At 44.5% G+C, this 20,095-nt stretch overlaps 1 protein-coding gene across 1 annotated transcript in view; it reads right to left on the bottom strand.

The window, feature by feature from the left end:
- The window catches only part of LOC144162561 (receptor-type tyrosine-protein phosphatase kappa-like), a 73,486-nt gene that overhangs the window by 25,735 nt on the left and 27,656 nt on the right, over nucleotides 1–20,095 (bottom strand). The window contains exons 8-12 of the mRNA XM_077693152.1: nucleotides 13,055–13,190; nucleotides 11,398–11,547; nucleotides 4,380–4,479; nucleotides 4,212–4,288; nucleotides 1,370–1,498 (exon numbers count right to left, since the gene is read on the bottom strand). Coding sequence (XP_077549278.1) covers nucleotides 1,370–1,498; nucleotides 4,212–4,288; nucleotides 4,380–4,479; nucleotides 11,398–11,547; nucleotides 13,055–13,190 — 592 coding nt within the window. The remainder of the gene's footprint in view (nucleotides 1–1,369; nucleotides 1,499–4,211; nucleotides 4,289–4,379; nucleotides 4,480–11,397; nucleotides 11,548–13,054; nucleotides 13,191–20,095) is intronic.

Here is a 20,095-nt window from a genome sequence, read left to right as displayed (position 1 = left end):
GGAGTAGCCAATTGTTCTAACCGGAACGCTAACTCGGACTAAAAGTGAAACAAGAAATGGCCTGATTTCTTCCCCATGATAAGTCAATGCGATGGCACGCGGTTAGAATATCTGCACACGAAGGAGACCTCTCTCTGTGCGGAAGCTGCTTCTTTATTTGCAGCCAGTCTGCCGGTCGGTGTAATATGCGTCAAAATGTCATTGGAATGGATAACGTGACGCCACATGATGCGACAATAACAAAGCCTTTGGTAATTGCTGCCTTTTGCTACAACTCACACAATCACACCGAAGCAACCGAGAAGTATTTGTTCGAGAAGCCCAAGCGGTAATGTCCGCAGGACTCCAATAGTCTTCATACGGAGCAAATTTCGGAACATGTAGCACAACAATGTTTTATTCGAATGGTTCTGATCCGTCTAGTTGGTACATCCTTGTGGAAAAGCAGCCCGAACCTGACACAGACCGAATAAAAAAAAAATAAGGACACACAGCTTCGATTACTTGGTTTCACTATTATTAGGTTATATTAGGTTTCTTTGGGTAAGAATAGGTTTCTTCGATTGATGTTAAAATAGGTTATGTCGCATATGTGTAACTCACTCAGCAGGCCTTTAAAGCGAATATACAGAAAAAGCTTGTTAATCCTAACCAAATGGGATGCCATCTCAGCTTAAGTAATTTATAGTTTGAACTAAAGAAAGTGAAAAAAAACAAAGCATGACCAAAATTTGTTACTTGAAAAACACCCGTATTTCAGTTTGCTTTTTTCCTTCAAGATTACTACCAGCCCGTTTTGCTCGAATAAAGCGAAAAGACTCTTATCGCTTTATTCAAAAGGGAAGACACCGTCGTCATTCAACTCAGTCATGACTTACCAGCGCACGGAAGCGTGGGGTTTCAGTCTTTATTGTCCTCGTAGTGACTGCGTGCGGCAGGTTATGCACTTGTGACCTGAGATATGAGCGCATCTGACAATGCACCATATACCAATGAACTCGCGGCCACATGGACGTATTGTGCAAAGAACACGTCTTACAGAACTTCCACCATGTAGCTTTGAAATTTGGTAAGCCGATTTTACTTCCTGCCTCTGTTCTTCTCTCCGTTCCGAAGTCGACACGGTCTCGTGGGCAGGCAACGGGTGCGTGTCCCTGGCTGTTTACCAGGCCCTAAGGTGCCGGTGCGGTTGTTTGCAGTTCAAATTTCCCGTGCCGTTAGCCAATCACGTTGAAAACAGAATCTGCTATTTACGTACTTCTATACAGCATGGCCGCACAAAATGGTGCAGTTCGAATTACACATAAAATTTAATTAGAGCTTGAATATACCAGTTTTCACCCAATAGCTGTGCTCGCGGCATGCATACCTCATTTTCAAGGGGCCCAAGCGTGACGAGGGTGTCGGCTCTGCTGCCTGCTATCATCTCCCAGAAGTCGTCGATGGTTTCCTGCACCGGCATGTGTGTAACCAAGTATGCATTCCTCCTCTTGAATCCCTGCGGGAAAAAAAACACAACTGACTTCTTAAGGCCAAAAATGAAAGAAATAGCAAGCTAAATTAAATACCGGTACGTCACAATTTATGATGAGTGAAATTCAGATAGGAGAAATTTATGCAGTCATTGACACACCTCACTCACTGCATTGTAATCATCCCCATCTTGCGCAGCAAGCACTGCCGCTATCAGAGCTGACCTCTTGAGCCCACATAAAAGAGTTCTCTCTCTCCGGCAAAGGCGATCCCGAAAATATTGACCGGAACACAAAAATAGGGTGTTTTCTCCCCATTCACGTCAATTAAACTGTGGCCGAATTACAGTTACAAAGTTTCGAAAGCTGGATTTTCAAATATGCCAATAGAACGCCGTTGTTGGACCTCCACGGTCTCTGTTTTCATTTCTGCGTGTTCTGCGTCATATTTTTTTGTTCCCATTTTAATCGTCCACGATTGTAGAACCAGCTTGGGCCTTCCACAAAGTACGTTGTTTTAGCCGCATTATCATGTTTTACCAGGTGTCACAATTCAAAGTGATTTTTTCGGCAGTTCTGCAAAATTGCTTTCACACGACATAGGAAGTATTGCAGCGAAGCTCCGTTTCTCTGCAATGCTTCTTCTGTCGTTCCTCTTTGCACTGTTTTTTTACTACTGCTGAAAACGTTTTCTTTGTAGAATGCTCGAAACAATGGTTTTATGCATAATATTGTGGGGCAGGTAAAGGACCTAACCAAAAGTTATGTACAGAGTACAAGTTAAGAGTACAAAGTACAAGTACAGAGTACAAGTAAAGAGTACAAGTACAGAGTACAAGTAGAGAGTGAAGAGTACAGCACAAGTTATATACAGATAATCTAGAAGGCGGATTCAGGAAGGCCTCTAGGTCGTTCAGCTCATGCATTCTCTAGTCCGCAAGAGTGTTGTCTTCTTTTACAGCTGGTTCGGCTGCCCGCCTCCCCCTCACCAATGGCACCTACCCACTTTGGGTGGATTGCACCTTTCGTAGCTGAGTCACTCCACACTGATAACCACCCTGTGACAATATTTTCCCGAATACATATAAGGCACAACATAAAATACATAATGAACAAGACACCGACCCCAAGAGAGAATAAAACAATGACTTTTCGACCACCCTAACGGGAGCCTTGTTCACTAGAAATGCCGAGAAAAACAGCTAAGCGTTTAAGTAGGCTGAAGCCCGTGACCTAAACACCTTGCGTAGGCAGGGGGAACATTGCTGCCCTTGGTGTTGAGAGTGTTTTTGTTCGTCTGTATCATTGTATATTAAAGATAGCCTAGAGGGGAAGTCCTTCTCGGTTGCAACAACACGCGCCTTGCCCCAGTATATTTCATGGAATATGCGATAAGATACCTTGAGATAGACTGTAACATGTCCATACCATGAGATAGACTGGGGTTAGGCACGCGCTGTCGCCAACGAGACGGACTACACCTCTAGGCTGTATGTTGAATTTATATAGATACAAAGGAACAAAAACACTCTGAACCACAAAGACGACAATCTTCCCCCCGCCTAGACAAGGTGTTTAGGTCACGCTCTTCAGCCTTCCTAAACTCTTAGCTTTCTTTCTCTGGCTTTAGTGTGAACAAGGCTCGCAGTCGGGGTGCCAAACCGTCATTGCTTTATTTTCTCTTGTGGTCGGCATCTTCTGTATTGTGTATTTTAATGTCTTTCCCGACCAGACGGGCGTCCGTCGAGGCCTCGATTTCAATGCGCAACGCTATTTTGAGTGACCAGGTTTAGGGAAAATCCCCAAAGTGGGGTAAGTTTCTGTGAAGAAAAAGTTGACGTTTACCTCAAATTAGCAATACGGCTACAAAGGTAAGCCGTACAAAGGTAAACCTCGGAAGCTTCGCAGTTGAAGAAAAATTTCTCCTGGTCGATGATTCGAACCCGGGACCACCGCCTATCCAGGCCAGTCCCTCTGCCAAGTCAGCTAACGAGGAGGCTAGCCGCTTGTAGCGCGAGAGCGGATTGATCGACAACTTGAAGTCATGGACAGGACGAATTCACCTGGGGAATTTCTGAGGAAGCCGTACAGCTTTACTGTGTAGCCGCTCGGCTGCATTGACATGGATGTGAATGTTTCCTGCCTTGGTATTTTGTAAAATTGTTTAACTACCTTGGCACCAAATCACGTTGGGAAGCGGAATGAAACCAGCAGTGTGTTTTGTGCGCGGCCATTTGATTACTTTTCTGATTTCGAAAGGGATGTTAAGGGGAAATGTAACCATAAAATTTAAAACATTTTTAATACTGTCTATTAGAAAAGTATACAAGCAGTGGACGATATAGAAGCAGCGGTGTAGTTGCTAATTTTTTAGTGAAAAAATACCGGTTAACGCACCTGGCAGATCCCCAACAAAAAATAGAAGGGGTAACTTGGTACAAACACTGGGCTGAACAAATATTACCGAAAATGTTTTCTCAAAACAAAACCCTTATTTCTGACGATGTGACTACATTTATCTCGACTCTGCATTGTTCGGCGTTGGGTTGCCATACGCATACGCTAGATAAAAATATGTGACCCAAAGAGGTTAGAAAATCTGAAGCACGATGATCAGGCTTTAGTATCATGCTTTAAGAAAACATCTGAAAATATGCTGGAGCTACGGCGTCCTTGAGAAACGGCTGCCATTTTTGCATCAATATAGCAGTCATTTTGCTGGAAGCGATGGTTGCTTACATCAACGTATACGGCGTTGATGTAGTCCGTCTTCGAACCGTCAGATGTTGCCCTCAAAAGGGACCTCCGACTGTCACCTGGAAAGACGGCGTAGAATTTGAAATATGATTCGGATAAACAGTTGCCAGCACCAGAACGTAGATGAATGTCTAGGTTTGTGCAACGTACGGGCCAGTATTTCGGACGAGCGATTCTTGGAAGCGTTTTCAGCGTCGCGAGCGCTTCTGAAGTTCTCCGTACCTGGAAGGAGACATATCCGCTTGAGGTCCTGCGGGAATAAAGATTGGGATCACAAAGATATTTTAAATAATCGGATCTCTTTTATGATGGCTCAGATGTAGTACGAAAATTCAGGGAGGTGGCCAATACTTAAATTAGAAGCGCCGAACATTGAATAGCATGAAGAGGCCTTGGGCTTATCGGAACAACACATGTCTGTGGGTTTTATTAGAGCTACCTGGAAGCATCTGACATATAGCTAACTTACTCGCATGTGTACAAAATCGCGCAGCCCGGTTCATCTACTCTATGTACTCTTATCATTCCAGCGTTTCCCAACTTAAAGCTCGTCGCCACCTCAACAACCTGGAATCACGTCGTTATATATCTCGACTGTGTCTTTTTTACAAATCTTCTCACGCTTCTTTTAACGTTCCAGCCATCTTGCCTGCTCATCGATTATCCAGCCATACAAACCATCGCCGAGCCGTTTATCCTCCGCCAGCACAAACTGCTGCTCATCTTTGCTCCTTTCTGCTGCAACCGCCCGAGACTGGAACAACTTGCCTGCCTTCGCCATGCCCAGTCTGACCCACATCTATTTAAGACTGTTGTTGAATCGATAATCTGTTGCTAATTATGCCCATCCCTCATGTAATACCCCGACAGGGGCCTTTGACGTATTCTAAATAAAGAAAAATAATAACAAATAAATAAATAGTAAACGAAATTCCATAATGACTCGGTAAGGTTCCTTGTCAGTAATATATTTATGGCGCTGAACTGTGCGCCACCGGCGTGGTTTCTAGCCGTACTAGTTACTTTACTCCACTATGTAAACCCTATACCGCAGCATCGTATACTGTATCTATACAGTATACTGTATTTGCACGGTATACCGTAGTTATTGGAGATTTGAATGCTAAGGTAGGCAGTTGAGAAGGAATTTAGGAACTATGATCTGGTTGTAAGAATAACAGGGGTGTCTTATTTGTCGAGTTCGTAGAACGGCGTAATCTACGCATTATAAAAACCTTGTTCCACTAACGGGAGAGCCGGAAGTGGACGTGGAGGACACTGAATTGGAAGCGTAACAATGACGTAGACTTCCTTCCGTGCGATAATTCTGGCGTCGTGCAGGATGTGGAAGTGCTGAGATGGGTGAGGTCTAGTGACCACCGTATAGTAGGATCTCGAATTAGGGTAGAATTTAAAAGAGAACGTAACAAGATAGTCCGAAAAAAGCCGATCAATAAGGTAACAGTAAAAAGGAAAGTCGCAGAATTCAAGATCGCGCTGCAGAACTGATATTCAGCTTTAACCCACGAAGCAGAGTTTACGACACGCGAAGTTAACAACATGCTTACATGCAATATTACGGAGTGTATAGAAGTAGTCGGAGGTACGATCGCTTGGCAGGACAGTGGTAAACGTTTCCAGAGGAGGAAATGTTAATTTAGGAAACCGCAAAGCATGACAGTCTCCACCCCAGCTGACAGAATAGAATGTCGGAGCATTCGAAGTTTCTCAATAAGTGTAAGACAGCTGACACACCGAAGTATGAATATGGAGAGGATTGAGCATGCTGTTAAGAAACGAGTCAGCCTGAAAGCAGTGAAGAGGGGTCTAGGCATAGGGAAAAATCAGATGTGTGCACATAAAGACAGGAAGGCAATGTCATCCCAAATAGGAATAAAATGGCTAAAGTAGCCCAGGATTGCTAGAGATCTGTACAGAAGAGGCGACATCCTTGATAACAGCGAAGGGGGAGTAGTTCAGATGAGGTAGAAAAACAAAAAAATGTTATGAAAGAAATTCAAGGGGGCAAATCACGGGGTGGGATTGCATTACACTACACTACACCTCTTGAATTATGGCGGGAAAAGTGTACAAGAAAACTGGCACATCTGTATACACAATGCCTAATCAGCTCAAGTGTACCGGATTCTTGTGCGAACGCAAACATCATCCTTAAAGATATGAAAGGTGACATGAAGAACTCAAAAAATTACAGGCTGATCAGCTTACTGTCAGCCGCCTACAAGGTACTTACCACGGTAATCGCTAACTAAATTTCTGCCACCGTAAACTTCAGTCAACCTAATAAACAAGCAGGGTTTCGTAATGGCTATGAAACAATGGTACATATTCACATGATCAATGAGGCAATAAGCAATTCGCGGAGTATACTCAACCCCTATATAGAGCCTTCAAGGCTATGAGAAAGCATTTGACTCTGTCGAAACCTCGGCACTCATGCCGGAATCGTGGAATTAGGGTATTGACGAGCATTACGTCAGAATAAAACAGGAAATCTACAATGGGTCCGCAGGTACCATAGTAATCCATAAGAAGAGCAGTAAAATACCTACAAGAAAGGGCGTCACACCAGGAGACGCAATCTCTCCAAGGGGATTCACAGCGTGTTTACAAGAGGCATTCAGAACATTGGCTTGGGAACAGGCGGGCGTAAGGGTAATGGAGAATACCTCAGTATCCCCAGATTTCCTGATAACTTTTCCTTGCCAAGTAACTGGGAACACCAATCGCAAAGCACGAATTGAAAAGCAGAGTAGAATCGTGGGCCTGACAATTATGTGCACAAAACTAAAGTAATTCTCAATAGCCTCGGGAGAGCAGAGCGGTGTGAAAAAGATGGAGAGGGATTGGAAACGGTCAGCGGATATATCTACTTAGACCAAGTAGTGAAACCCGAACCAAACCATCAGGCAGACGTATTAAGAATGACTGCGTAATCCGGCCAAATTGCTTAAGACAGCAATTTGGGCTACTTGGTATATAGGGACAGTGTTTTAAAAGCGAAAAAGGGTCGAGGACGAAGAAGAGATAGCATACAGAACACTCGATAGACTTAAACTTGTTTGTCTCTTGTTTACGAGTGTCTTGTTTGTCTCTTCTTCTTCGGCCTCGTCGCTTTTTTTGGTAGTGAAATGCAGTCATTAAATATTAGCTCACATTTGATAAGTGAGAAAAAAAGAATTGGCTCCAATCCACGCTGTGAAGGTGGTTGGAAAGCAAACATTCAAAGAACACCCCCAACAATTGCCCATGCGCCGTCCCTTGAATTACCACACGTGGGTTAGAAAGAGCGAAACCTGAGATTCTGCCAGCCGTTACCAGAAAATCGTGGGGGCGGCGTCCCAAAAGCCGCAGCAGCGTCGGCCACGCCAATGTAGAGCGGCGGACGCCGTCACTGTATACCGGTCGTGAGTCGGGAGAAAAAAACGGAGAGGAGCGTCTTTCGAAGGGTGAGACAGCGAAATCTCGCCATTCTGATGTGCAAGCTTGGGGCTCACAAGCGCAGACACCGAAAGGATTCGGCAAGTGAGATTAGTGATTCCCATTTATACCGATTGAAACAAGCTAGTTTAATAAGTTTGAGAATTGCAAGAAAGCTGAGGAAAGTTTGATAATCGCTATTTGTCAGACCCACTTGCTCCTTTCGTCTTTTGTAATACGTCTCAAAACACAACCGAATAGGTATTCAACAATTTAGAAAAGGGAGAGACATTCGGCAAATAGTGACGAAAAGGTAGTGTTTCTCTAGCGGCTACATGTCTGTATGTGGGTTGTATATTTCGTTCCTGCAAAACAACCCTTACCATGTCTGCGGAAACAACACTTAATACCGTCTTGTGCGAGTTACCCTGGAGGAACTGTCCAACAAGTTAATCAAGCCGTGCAAAGGCAGGCGAAATAGACCCGCAGCAGCGCCAAAACAGGCCCAAATCAACCGTAGCTAACGCAGACGACAAAGCAGACGACGCCGCCGCCTGTGAGCAGGCGCTTCCGCGTGGGGAACGCTGTGGAAATTCGCCCCGCCATCTACAGTGGGCTCCATGATTGAAACCTTCCTCCACCCCCCCTCTAACAACCTGCTCCGCCGCGTTGGGAGTTTGTTTTTCTGCAAGGCACAGAAGAACCGTTGGCTGGCAGATGTAGAAGGCTTTGCTTTAGAAATATCTACTGCTGGCAAGAGCGACGCAAGGCGGGAGAAACACGAGATCCGGCGGCCCCTCTCCCTTCGTCGGAGACCGCACGTTTTCACCTCTCCCACAGTGGACCGCGCTCGCACGCATAATAACCCGTGAAAACCAACTTCACGAACTCGGCGTCGTTAGCGCGAACTCGGCGTCTCTGCCAAACACATCAAGTGTGAACGCACGTGAACTGGCGAGTACAGCAGCACGCGAGAGATCACACCACGAACGTTGGACAGAGTGTTCCCGAAGATGGAGCTGGCCAACGCCGGGCGTTCCTCACGAGGCGCAAGCTTACGTGTTCTAGGTATTCTTCTTGGTGTTTTCGAGCCATGACGTGGTGCAAGCCCACGTGAAAACTTTCTTTACGACGGGCGCTCACGTGCGCTTGGTATCTGTTCTTGATATTTTCATCTGTCACAGATGCGCGTCGAAACTAAAAGCTTAAACAGCTTTGCTTTTGAAAGAAATTATCGTTTGTACAGAACTGGTTGATCCTGTAGCTGTTATTGACGTAACCATGCCATGTTGTGATCACAAATGCACAGTGCAGCGTAGCTTGTGGAAGTATCGTAGACGAAGAATAGGAGAGTGCAATTTTTGTTTTGATTTAGTTTTAAACTAAACGCACTTCCATGGCATTATGCTATTTCTCAATGAGAAACTATCAATAATACAAGCAAAAGGTGTTATTTCCGCATTCTTAGAACGCAGGAGCGAAGATAGGAGAACAGAGTGCGATGGAGTAACTTTTAGGTGATTTCTCTTTTAGGCGCACTAGAAAAACGAAGAGAAAAGGAAAAAGAAAGATATCTTTTTGCAGGATATAACGTCATAAGAGGCTTATTTTTCAGATGTTAAACAAGTACAGTCAAACCCGGTTATATCGAACTGCTCGAAAAAAACTGCCCGCGAATTCGATATATGGCATAATTCGATATATGCATGCTGAAGAATTGGACAGCACAAAAGCACCTACCGTTTATGAAAGCTCTTTATTAATGAAACAAACTCACTTCCGCACGAAGTAGTCATTAATTTTCTTCTATTAAGCAGCTTGGCTGCCTGCGAAGCTGGCAGCGAAGCTCGTCGTCGAAGCGTGTCGTCGACAGCGAAGCGCGTCGTCGCCGCGAAGCCGCGGCGATGACGGACTACTTCTCACCATGTCCCACTCTGTTTATAATTTCCAGCTTCACGGCGAAAGGCAGGTTCGGTCGCTTCGCGCTAGCCATCACGGCTACACAGTGCAAGTCCAACACATGCCGACAATTCGAACACTTCGAACGCAAAAACAGCAAAAAGAACAACGCGCGGCTCTCCAGCGACCAGAGAACTGGAGTGACAACAACCTGTGATTGGCTGTCTGAGCAAATGAGGCGGGAGGGCCAGGATCTTTGTTATTTTGGGGGTCGACGGCGGCTTCCCGACGCGGAAACAGCCCGAGAGAGAGAGGAAGAGAGAGCGAGGAAGAGAGAGCGAGGTGAAGGAGCTGCACAGGAACCGCCGGGCTAAACCACTTTTCGAGAGTGTGTCGGCGGGTTTGTCCTCCGTCGCGAGGGAAAGCCAACTTGGGGGGGGGGCACTTTTGCGCCGCTGGCGTTCGATATATCGGTAGTTGCTGCTATTTCTGTTCGATGTAAGCGTAATTTTTGCTATACATTCTCATAGAATACATTCCGTGCGCAGAAATAGTTCGATATAGAGGATAATTCGATGTAAACGGGTTCGATATAGTCGGGTTTGACTGTAACATAAATATTTGATGTGATGGCGTACAAATGTTGTATATTTAGGTACGTTACAGTCCACACAAAGACATTTCAACCTCCTTATAACAGTCTGTGACAACTATTTATTTTTTTGATTACTAGAACCCAATACAGAAAAAACAGGAGCATTTTGAACCATATTGCGTCATCTCCCCAATGCTTTTCGAATACTCAAAGTGAGTGAGATAATGTTTGTTTTGAAGCGGCTATGAATGACTCGAAATGGGCAACAAATGTAGAAACACTCGTGTCAGGTTATTGTGCAACCATGTAAAAAAGACTACCGTGATTTTATTAGGTATTTGTACATAGCAATTTCTTCAGTTTAATCAATAGGACAGGTTAACTTTTCAATTGAGTCCTACTTTTTTAGGGTTCTGTTAAGAAGGCCTCAATGAACGCCTTCATGTGCGTTTTGCGAAAAACATTTCCCAAACGATGTAGCAAACATCTTCCAAGATATGTCATCTGCTGCCGCCGTTGCACTGAGGATCACGTGGATTTTGGCGACTACCGGCACGCGGATTTTGGAAGTGGGACTCGGCAGTTCTTTCTCTCTTTCTCGGTCTTCCCCTTTGGTGGAGGCTACGAACCAAAGCGCAAATCTGCAGAACTGTACATGCATGCAAAGTGTATAGCCTCCTTTCAACTTCGGCATTTCTCTTTTACTGTGCATCTTACTAAAATTGATTATCGTGTGGTTGGAAAACTATAGACTTCTTGGGAGTTTCTTCCGTTTTGTGCCACCGTTCTTGAGGTTGTTCAATTATTATCTTATATTTTATTTCGCGCTGCGTGTACACAGAAACTAGTTCCAGAAGCTGCTAAAAACAATAAATGTTTCCCTCCTCTTACTACCCCCTTTTCAACTTGACGTTTCCCCTTCTACCAAATTATTCTTTTACATATCATGAACAGTATGTACCGAACTCCTGCTGAGCCACATGAACACCTATACAGGCACTATCAATAAGGTAAATAGTCAACAGACTATCATCACTTCACCACAAAACGTTTTTATGAAGAAAAAAGATTTTAACTCTTGCATGATGTTCCAGAACATGTGAATGACTTCCCACCATTGTCCTGTTCATACTCCAAAGACAGCTCCATCTAACCACAGGCTGTATTTCCGTACTAAACCAGTTAGGCACACTAGAAAGAAAGTTTCGCCTAGGTCATAATGTTAGCGTTTACCTCAAACTCCAGTTCAATCACGCTCTTTCCAGTTGCAGCAAACTTGGCTTTAAGCTTCGGGTAGAGCTTGAAGAATTCTCCGATCGACAGGTTGTGCTTCTTGGAGCAAAGTATTTCCACCAGAACTTTGTAGGCAAAGATGTATTGTTCCTGCGAGGTTAGATAACGACAACAAAAGCTTTACAATACACTCAAAATATAGGTAGCTTGACCGGCAGGCGTACAGTTCTCGGTATACTTCACTCTTACGAACTACTTCAACGAGTTCCTGTAAATGTTGCTGCTAGTATTACAATATTGCTCAAGCCAATCTTGCGGATGGGGAATGGAGCGTTACTTTCCTGGCGACCAGTGTCTGCTTTTGAAGGGGGTTTAAACGTTTGGAAGTAAAAGTGAACAATTTTTCTACAAATAACTGAATCACAATACAGCTAAACCTAAATTTAACAACCTCTATATAAAGACTTTCTTGATTTAAAATTTTTAAATTCCCCATTGCCAGCCCTATTGGAGCACATGTGTTTGCGACCTCTACGTAGCAAAGGCGCTGTAACCCTTTACCTTAATGTAACGAATTCTCCGCGCTGATACGCTATTGTTTTTGTGACTTTTCTAAAAAATCAGATGGAGAACCGCACTAATATAGCGAATTTCGTCCGCACCGCAAACTACCGGTCGTTTCCACGTGCGAGTGTAGTGTCGATTAGATGCTACGCCTGCCTGTAGGCGTGTCGTTCCGCGGCCGTCCCACGCTATCTGTGGAGTCGGCTCGTCGGTGGTAAGTTTTGCTGCCAGAAAACAAAAAAAGATTTGCCTTGCCGAAACGCGCTCGAACTTTTAAATGCCGTCTCCGCCGGCGAGAAACAAGAACGTAACCGCCCGGTACAGTATACCAGTTAGCACCCTATTACGAATTTTAAGTGCGAGGATACCATCAAGGTCTTGAAAAGGTGCCTTTTCAGCATGTTTGGTCCTTGAAACGCGTTAAGGCACCTAAAAGTGTCAAAAGGCAAAAGTGATGCTTAGGTTACATTTGTGAATACGCGGGTAAGTGCGATTGCTTCTTTGGAGTACCGTCTTGTGACTGAGCATGTGGGAAAGTAGCACGCGTCAATCCCGCCTTTTTTGTGGGATAAATCCTTGAAGTGTGAATTAACCTTCGCAGATGCCTCACATTTTGGTTTCGTTTCTTCTTCTTTCCCGGATGCCTTAACTCAAAACCTACATGTAATCGAAATTGCGAATTTACGCAACTTTGTTTTGTCCAGGTTTAAACTGTATATTTTTTATAAATATATTCTTGTTTAAAGAACCTTCCTACTTGAAGGACACATTTATAGATGTTTTTGTTTCTACATGCAACCGTGGAATCTCACGCATAGCTGCTTGGACTTCCCTTTGTTATTAAAATCAGCATGCGTAGAGCTGATTCTTCGTAACGTTTCGGCAACGAGTAAAACTTGTACCGGCAGAGCGTAGACAAAAACACCAGAGCGGCGAACTACAGTTACCATAATTACTTTTTTATGATTGAGTTTATGTTCGTCGCAGTTGTCTCCATATTCCGGAGAGATGCACACCAGCATTACATTGTTATTACAGGCTACCATATTTATCTTATTAGCACTGATGTAGAAAGAAGTCCAAATATTTTCACCGGTGACTCTACGAGGTCAACTCTGTTCTGCCGCATGGCATACAGATGAGCGACAAGGTTGACTTCGCCCTCAGCTTCTGCTTGGGATAGCATGCTGTCCACGAGGAGGAAGGCACCCGTTCGACCGATGCCGTCACTGAAAAGAAAATTGAAAGGCTAAGGGTGTCAACGAAGACACAGAGTCAGAGGCTTAAAAACTCAAAAAGATGAGCTCAGGGGAACTCGTTGCTGAAATGGGCTATTTGGCCCTAAAATAATTCCTAATAAATAAATGCCCTTAATAGGCTTCATTTTAGCAAGCTATGCTAGACTGTTTTAGTTAACATGTGCACATATAAACGAGTTGTTGGTTTACAAGAATAAACTCTAATGTGTACTAGCAGGAACACGCCAATCACGTGGTCGAGGGTTCGATTTCCGGCCGCGGCGGCCGCTTTTCTGATGGAGGCGAAAAGCCAAAACACCCGTGGGTACGATATTTCGGCGCACGTCAAAGATCCCCAGGTGTTCAAAATTATTTCGGAGCCCTAAACTACGGCGCGCCTCATCATCAGCGTTGCGTCGGCGCGTTAAACCCCACAATCAAATCAATCAGGAACACGCTAATGGACTTGATTGAGTAGTAGAGTTAACACGCCGACTCTGCACAGGCGATGAGGTGCGCCAAGGTGGAGGGCTCCGGATTAATTTTGACCACCTGGGGACCTTTATTTCTGCGCCGAAATCTTAGCACACTCGCGCTTTCAGTTTTTTCCTCTATCACAAAAGCGGCAGCCCCCACATGGAATCGAACGCGCGTCCCTAGGATCAGCAGGACATTTTACCACTTACCACCGCGGCGTGTAACTTGTCGATAGAAGCTACAGCGTTGAGAACCTCTTATCAAGTAAAGGGTTAGCGTAAAATAAATCAGCGTATCTTTGAGTCGCAGTAAAAGAGAAACTAAACTGATTGAAAGGAGCAGTGGAACTCAAATATTGAGGTAAAGAATAACAGAAATAAGGAAAAAAGTTTAAAAGGAACAATAGGCGAAAGGAAAGATAAAAGAATAGGAGAGAACTTGAAGAACTGCTCGAGTGCGATGATGCCACCTTATTAACGCTTTTAGACTCATATTTCATGTGTTACCCATTTTTATTTGGTCAGTTTTGCCTTGCTTCTGAAGAAAGACAAGAAACGTAATTTACCTTTTATGGTTATAAATGGCCATGATCATTGAAAAAAAAAACAATATAAAACATGGCAACGACAGCCGAAAGATCCTTGTGGTACATAGCCTAAATGTGTTTCACAATTTCTACTAGTGGTATGGTGTGCAAATTTCATCAGTGTTCAGTGCCAAAAAAACTTCAGGCAAATTTCAAGCAACACATAACTACATAACTGGGAATCGGATAACCTTCCCATTACAAATAGGTCGTAGATTATTTTAAAAGCATATTTAAAACAATGACATCTGTTTCACATTTTCTCTAAAAGGTGCGATTTTTCCTGGAAATTCTGGGCCAGTGAAAGCATCAGTGTGAATAACGGCTGTTTTTGGATTTTACCACCTCAACCCGGTCAACTGCGGTGCCATATATATGTTCACCAGAAATTTAGCTACTCCCCATTAAATACAACCCTAACTGCATGCCTGACATTTCTTAAGCCAAGAAAACTGCTTTTCTTCTTAGTAGTTCATGTGAAAAGTTTGTGTTCAACCTAAAACTCGGTAGGGGCCGTTACGCGGAAGCGGTATGCCGGTATTGTTGGCCCGCCAGAGAAGCGCAAGCGGAGATACCGCCGACACTTTCGTGGATTGGCACGTTGAGGAGACCGCCCTGGTTAATTGGTGATAGCTTGGCCATTGGGGGTGGCTTGTGCGTACCCTTGTCCCCTACCCCCTACCTCTGAGCAGTTAAAATTTCGTGTTTCTGCTCATCAAAAATCACTACCTGTATTGCAGGGTCATTGGAGCAGCGCAAGGGGACACGCGCGGCAGTGGTTGAGACGCCATGTTGTGGGGAGTACCCGGAAAAACTAGTGAATAATGGGCCCATCCATGAGACCACAGCGGACCCGTGTCCTCTACCCCCAAGCTCTGCACCTTTAGTGTTTCGCGTTTCTCCTTATCAAAATTCATGCTAGTATTATGTGGCCGCCAAAGCAGCGCAATCGGACTCGCCGCTGGCAGTTGCTGAAGCGGCACGTTGAGGAGAGCGCCCTCGTTAACTGTTGGTACCTGGGGCACTCGTGAGTCAAACGTGTACCCGTGTCCTCTGCCCCTAACTTCTACGCCGTTAGAATCTCGCATTTTGCGCTTTCAAAAATCATGCCAGTATTATGGGGCCGCTGTACCGGCTTACGCAGACACGTGCGGGTAGTGGGTGCACGGGCACGTTGGGGAGAACACCCAATTTAACAGGGGAATGCTCGGTCCTTGAGTAAGGCCAGCGACAACTGTAACTCGACCCCCAACCTCTGGACTGTTGGTATCACGCATTTTTTCTAACATAATATTATGCCGGTTTTGTGGGGCTCCCAGGGCAGCGCAAGCAGACACACGCCGGCAGTTGAGGCAGAGGCACGTTGTGGAGAGTACCCTGGGTAACTGGTAAATGCTGAACCACTGGGTGAGCGCGCACCCGTGTTCCTTACACCTAACATCTGCGCCGTTAGAATTTCGTGTTTCACCTCATCAAAAATCATGCCAGTATTATGGGAACGCCAGAGCAGTACAAGCAGACCCGCGCCGGCGATGGGCGGCGCGTTGCGGAGAGCGCCAGGGTAATTGGAGACAGGGTATGGAACCGGAACCGGGACCGAACCGAAAGCAGGAACCGAAGCCAAATTTTTGCCCGTAAGGGCTTAACCGGGATGGTACTTTTTCTGCCATGTTGGAGCGGAACCCGAACTGTAACGAATGTTAGGAACCGTTCCGAACCAGTTCCGGGGGCTCAAAACTGTCATTTCTAGTTTTCCATTTCGGTACCCTACCATACGCCTGAAGATATTTTTACCCTTTGGCAGGCAGCACCTCGAAATATTTTGAATAGTCTGCAGTTCCCAAGGCCAATCACGTTCTCTTATTTATACCACTCTCAATTGAACGTCAAGTTTCCGTATATACAATCAGTTCGCGTTAGGCACTGCCCATCTGCCGAAAGCATATTTTACATTTAGACTAACTTAAGTTACAACTCCTATTCCGAGGCACCACATCATGGAATATTCTTTATGGTTTCTGTCTGCATGGTGTTTGATATCGTGTACAGTTTTCAATGTGTTGTTAATTCGAATGCATCCCTACCCCCTTGTAAAGGCCTACAGAGGCACCATCAACAATAAATCTATTACTTCACTAAATTGAGTTTGAATTGGCAGTTATATACAAACAGCATTGAGATACAAATCTCAAAGTTCTCTAAGTCACCTTCACTTTTTCTCCTAGAGTACTGTTGTGTCCTGTGATTACTGATCTAAGAGAACATGAGAATTGAAGAAAAAACATGGGACCTTCTGATTTGCTCTTTTATGGTTAACGCGATAGCATTTTTATGTTGTATTGAATGTGCTCAAGTTTAAAATGTATGGGTGCATGAAATAAATTCGATTAATGTGCATTAGCGCTTAGACTGGAATGAATTGGTGTTTTGATTATTTTGTATTAGATGAATTAGCCTGTCAGTTAAGGTGGATTAGAGGGTTGGACCAAACGTGTTATCTTTGGGGTCCTTGGCATTTGAAAATTTTGCCTCGTTCTGCTTCTCGAGCAATTAAAAATGTAATTATAATCAAAATAGCCCGAAATTAACGTGACAACCACCTGAATGCTATATAAGGTCTTTCTTTATGCATGTACTGTGCTGTTGTAGTGTTTCTTATGTAAGATTTATAGCTCCCAGTAAAGTAATACTAACTGCCTAATGCATACTTTATATTTATCAAAGGGTTTTCAAAACGTGTATATATATCAGGTACGCCTTTTGAAAGCAACTAAGCGTTAATATCAAAACTGAGGAACGATCAACTGGTTTGATTCGAAATACACCCGACAGCATTCGTTAATGATTTGTCTTTGTCTGTGGTAATGTTCTGCAGGCTTCCACAGGTCTAGCATCTCAACCGCCGAACACAGCCTCTTCCAAGCTGAGAAACAGGCCATAACACGTGTGCTTATCCAAACGGGCACAAAATTTCTCATAATAGACTCTTAGCAGCCGTGGCGCAACTTTGCGAACGTCGATTGCATGTTATAACATTTCGAATGATGAATCAGAGAGACCACCAACTAGACCAGCCAGGATGTTATAAGCACCTGCTCATACTGGAAGCCCCGGCAATACAAGATGACCAACCTTGTGGCTCGAGATTTGACCCGCTCAGCCAGCGCTGTTGAAGCCGAACGCAAGTGCATGCATTCTGCAGTCACATACCAGGAAATTACTTAGCACTATATGCTCTTCCGTAGAACGTATTCCTCCCAGCGCAAATTGCTACCAATAAACCAGGAAGTCTATTCCGCGATCTACGGGTTAACACCTTCCCAGATCCCACCAGACTTCACCTTTTTGACCGAACACAGTTCTATCCATTCCGTCGCTCCTGCAGACAGCCTGGGAACCCCATACACATAGTAGGTGCCTAAAACAAGTCTATCCTGGTTCCACCCAAACCACGCGTTTTCATTAAGATTTGGGAGAGCCTTGCCTAGCTCCCGCCTGGAAGATCAGCTCCTCTGCATGGAAACGGCATTCGACTCGTCCGTCTTGAATAAGGACGCTTCTCTGAAGGTTTTCTCAGTTTATTTAAAGTTCATTTTCTCTCTCTCTACGAGTGATCATTACTGCTACTTGTAACTTCACTAAGCTACTATCTTTCCTAGAGCCCAATCGCTGTCACTTGTCCGTGAAATGCCATAAACAAGTTTGAATAATATGGAGAACATAGAATACGCTGTAAAGAACGGATGCAGCCTGAAAGCAGTGAAGAGGCGCGTTGGCGTGGGCAAAAATCAGATGTATGCACTTAAAGACAAGCAAAGCAATGTCATCACAAATAGGGATAAAATAGTCACAGTAGCCGAGGAGTTCTATAGGGATTTGTACATTCGCCCGGACATCCAGGATAATGCCGAACGAGAAAGTTGTTCAGAGGAGATAGATATCCCACCAGTAACGACCGAAGAAGTAAGGAAGGCTTTGACAGAAATGAAAGGGGGCCAAGCACATGGTGAGGATCAGATAACAGCAGACCTCTTGAAACTTGTCGGAGAAATTGTACTTCGAAAACTGGCAAACATGTATACGCTATTCTTAATGGCCGCAAGCGTACAGTTTTCTTGGAAGAACGCCAACATCATCCTAGTCTATAAGAAAGGTGACATGAAGGACGGACTTGAAAAATTAAGGGCCGATCAGCTTAGTGTCAGTCGTCTACAAGGCACTTGCTAAGGTATTAGCTAACAGAATTTCTGCAACCTTAGACTTCCGTCAACCTAAAGAACAAGCAGGGTTCCGTAAATTAGGCTATTCCACAATGGACCATATTAACACGATCAATGAGGTGATAGAGAAGTGCGCTGAGTATACTGAACCCATATATACAGCCCTGGTAGACTATAAGAAAGCATTTGACTCGGTAGAAGCCTCAGCAGTCATTGAGGCAATACGGAACCAGGGGGTTGGTGAGCATTACGTAAGAATACTAGAAGATATCTACAATGGGTCCACAGCTGCCATCACCATCCGTAAGGAGAGCAGTAGAATACCTAAAAGGAAGGGCGTCAGGCAAGGAGACACGATCTCTCCAATGTTATTGGCAGCATGTTTAGAAGAAGGATTCAGAACGTTGGATTGGGAACAGGTGGGAGTGATGTTTAATGGACAATATCTCAGTACCCTCAGATTTTCTGATGACGTTGCCTTGCTAAGTAACTCGGAGGAAGAATTACAAAGCATGCTTACCACACTGGACGAACAGAGTAGAACCGTGGGCCTAAAAATATATTATGCAGAAAACTAATGTAAGGATCTATAGCCTTAGAACAGCACAGCGAAAACTTGTCTGGCGAGGGTATAACATTTCTGGGAACAAACTGACACTCTCCAAAAAGGTAAAAAAAGTTCATTTTTATAGTCGTTCGGGAGTAATGGCAATTGGGGGTCTTCTTAGTCGTCAAGCCCCTGATTTGAAAGATTTTGTTCACTCCATTCGAAGGATGCAACTATATTTGTAAATTTTATTGGGCCCCTACAATCTTCGCTGCTATCTGAATTCGGCCATTCACTATGTAAAGGCTCAGGTTTGATTGGTGGCACTGCATGAAATGTTTATAGAATACAATAGTCTTCAATGTTCTACGAGAAGTTGAAGGGCTGGTGCACGACTGAACAACTCCTCTGTGTTTGAAGCCTACATGCTGGCCCTCCAACACAACAGTTTTATATGTTTGGAGCAAGGACGTAACGTCAGTGTTCCGTATATTTTTGGCATGCCAGAACCACTCTGAATCAAGAAAAACTTGGTGGTCCAGGCTTGTCCTGCGCCTCCAGTAAGGGAAAAGGGGTCAAAATAAGTCGTCACGCTATCGCACAATCTCTACGCACCAAGTGCCTTTGAGGCCTCGGGCATTCCTAGGCGCGAGGTACTGTTGTGTGCGTTTTATTGTTTTTTAGGCGCTTCCGCCGTAGCCCGACAGCGTCCGCTCGGGCGTCCGCTCGGGCATGCAGGCTCTGCATGCTTCAGGAGTGCCGCACTACTGTCGTTCCATCATGGCTAAATGTACACCACAGTACGGCTGTGGTCTAGGGTATTGGTCATATGGCACTAAAAGTGTTAACGTAAAATTATAGAAGTTCTGGTCGCTGCAGGACTGCCATTTAGGTAGCAGGAAAAATCTATCCTCGCCTCGGTATCGTAAGTTTGTATGAAATTTGCTTTCCGTTTTTTTACTGGTAATCTGCCTTCAGGGACGAAGTTGTCTTTTTTTTCATAAAATAACTGGAAAAGTTTGCTGCTATTTCCACGTTGAAGCAACGCTTTTGAAAATATGGGAAA

Source organism: Haemaphysalis longicornis, unplaced genomic scaffold, assembly GCF_048455015.1.
Source record: "Haemaphysalis longicornis isolate Haplotype H1 unplaced genomic scaffold, Haemaphysalis longicornis Haplotype H1 scaffold_12, whole genome shotgun sequence".
Taxonomy (NCBI): domain Eukaryota; kingdom Metazoa; phylum Arthropoda; class Arachnida; order Ixodida; family Ixodidae; genus Haemaphysalis; species Haemaphysalis longicornis.
The sequence above is the reverse complement of the archived record's forward strand: the minus strand, read 5'-3'. Positions and strand labels throughout refer to the sequence as shown.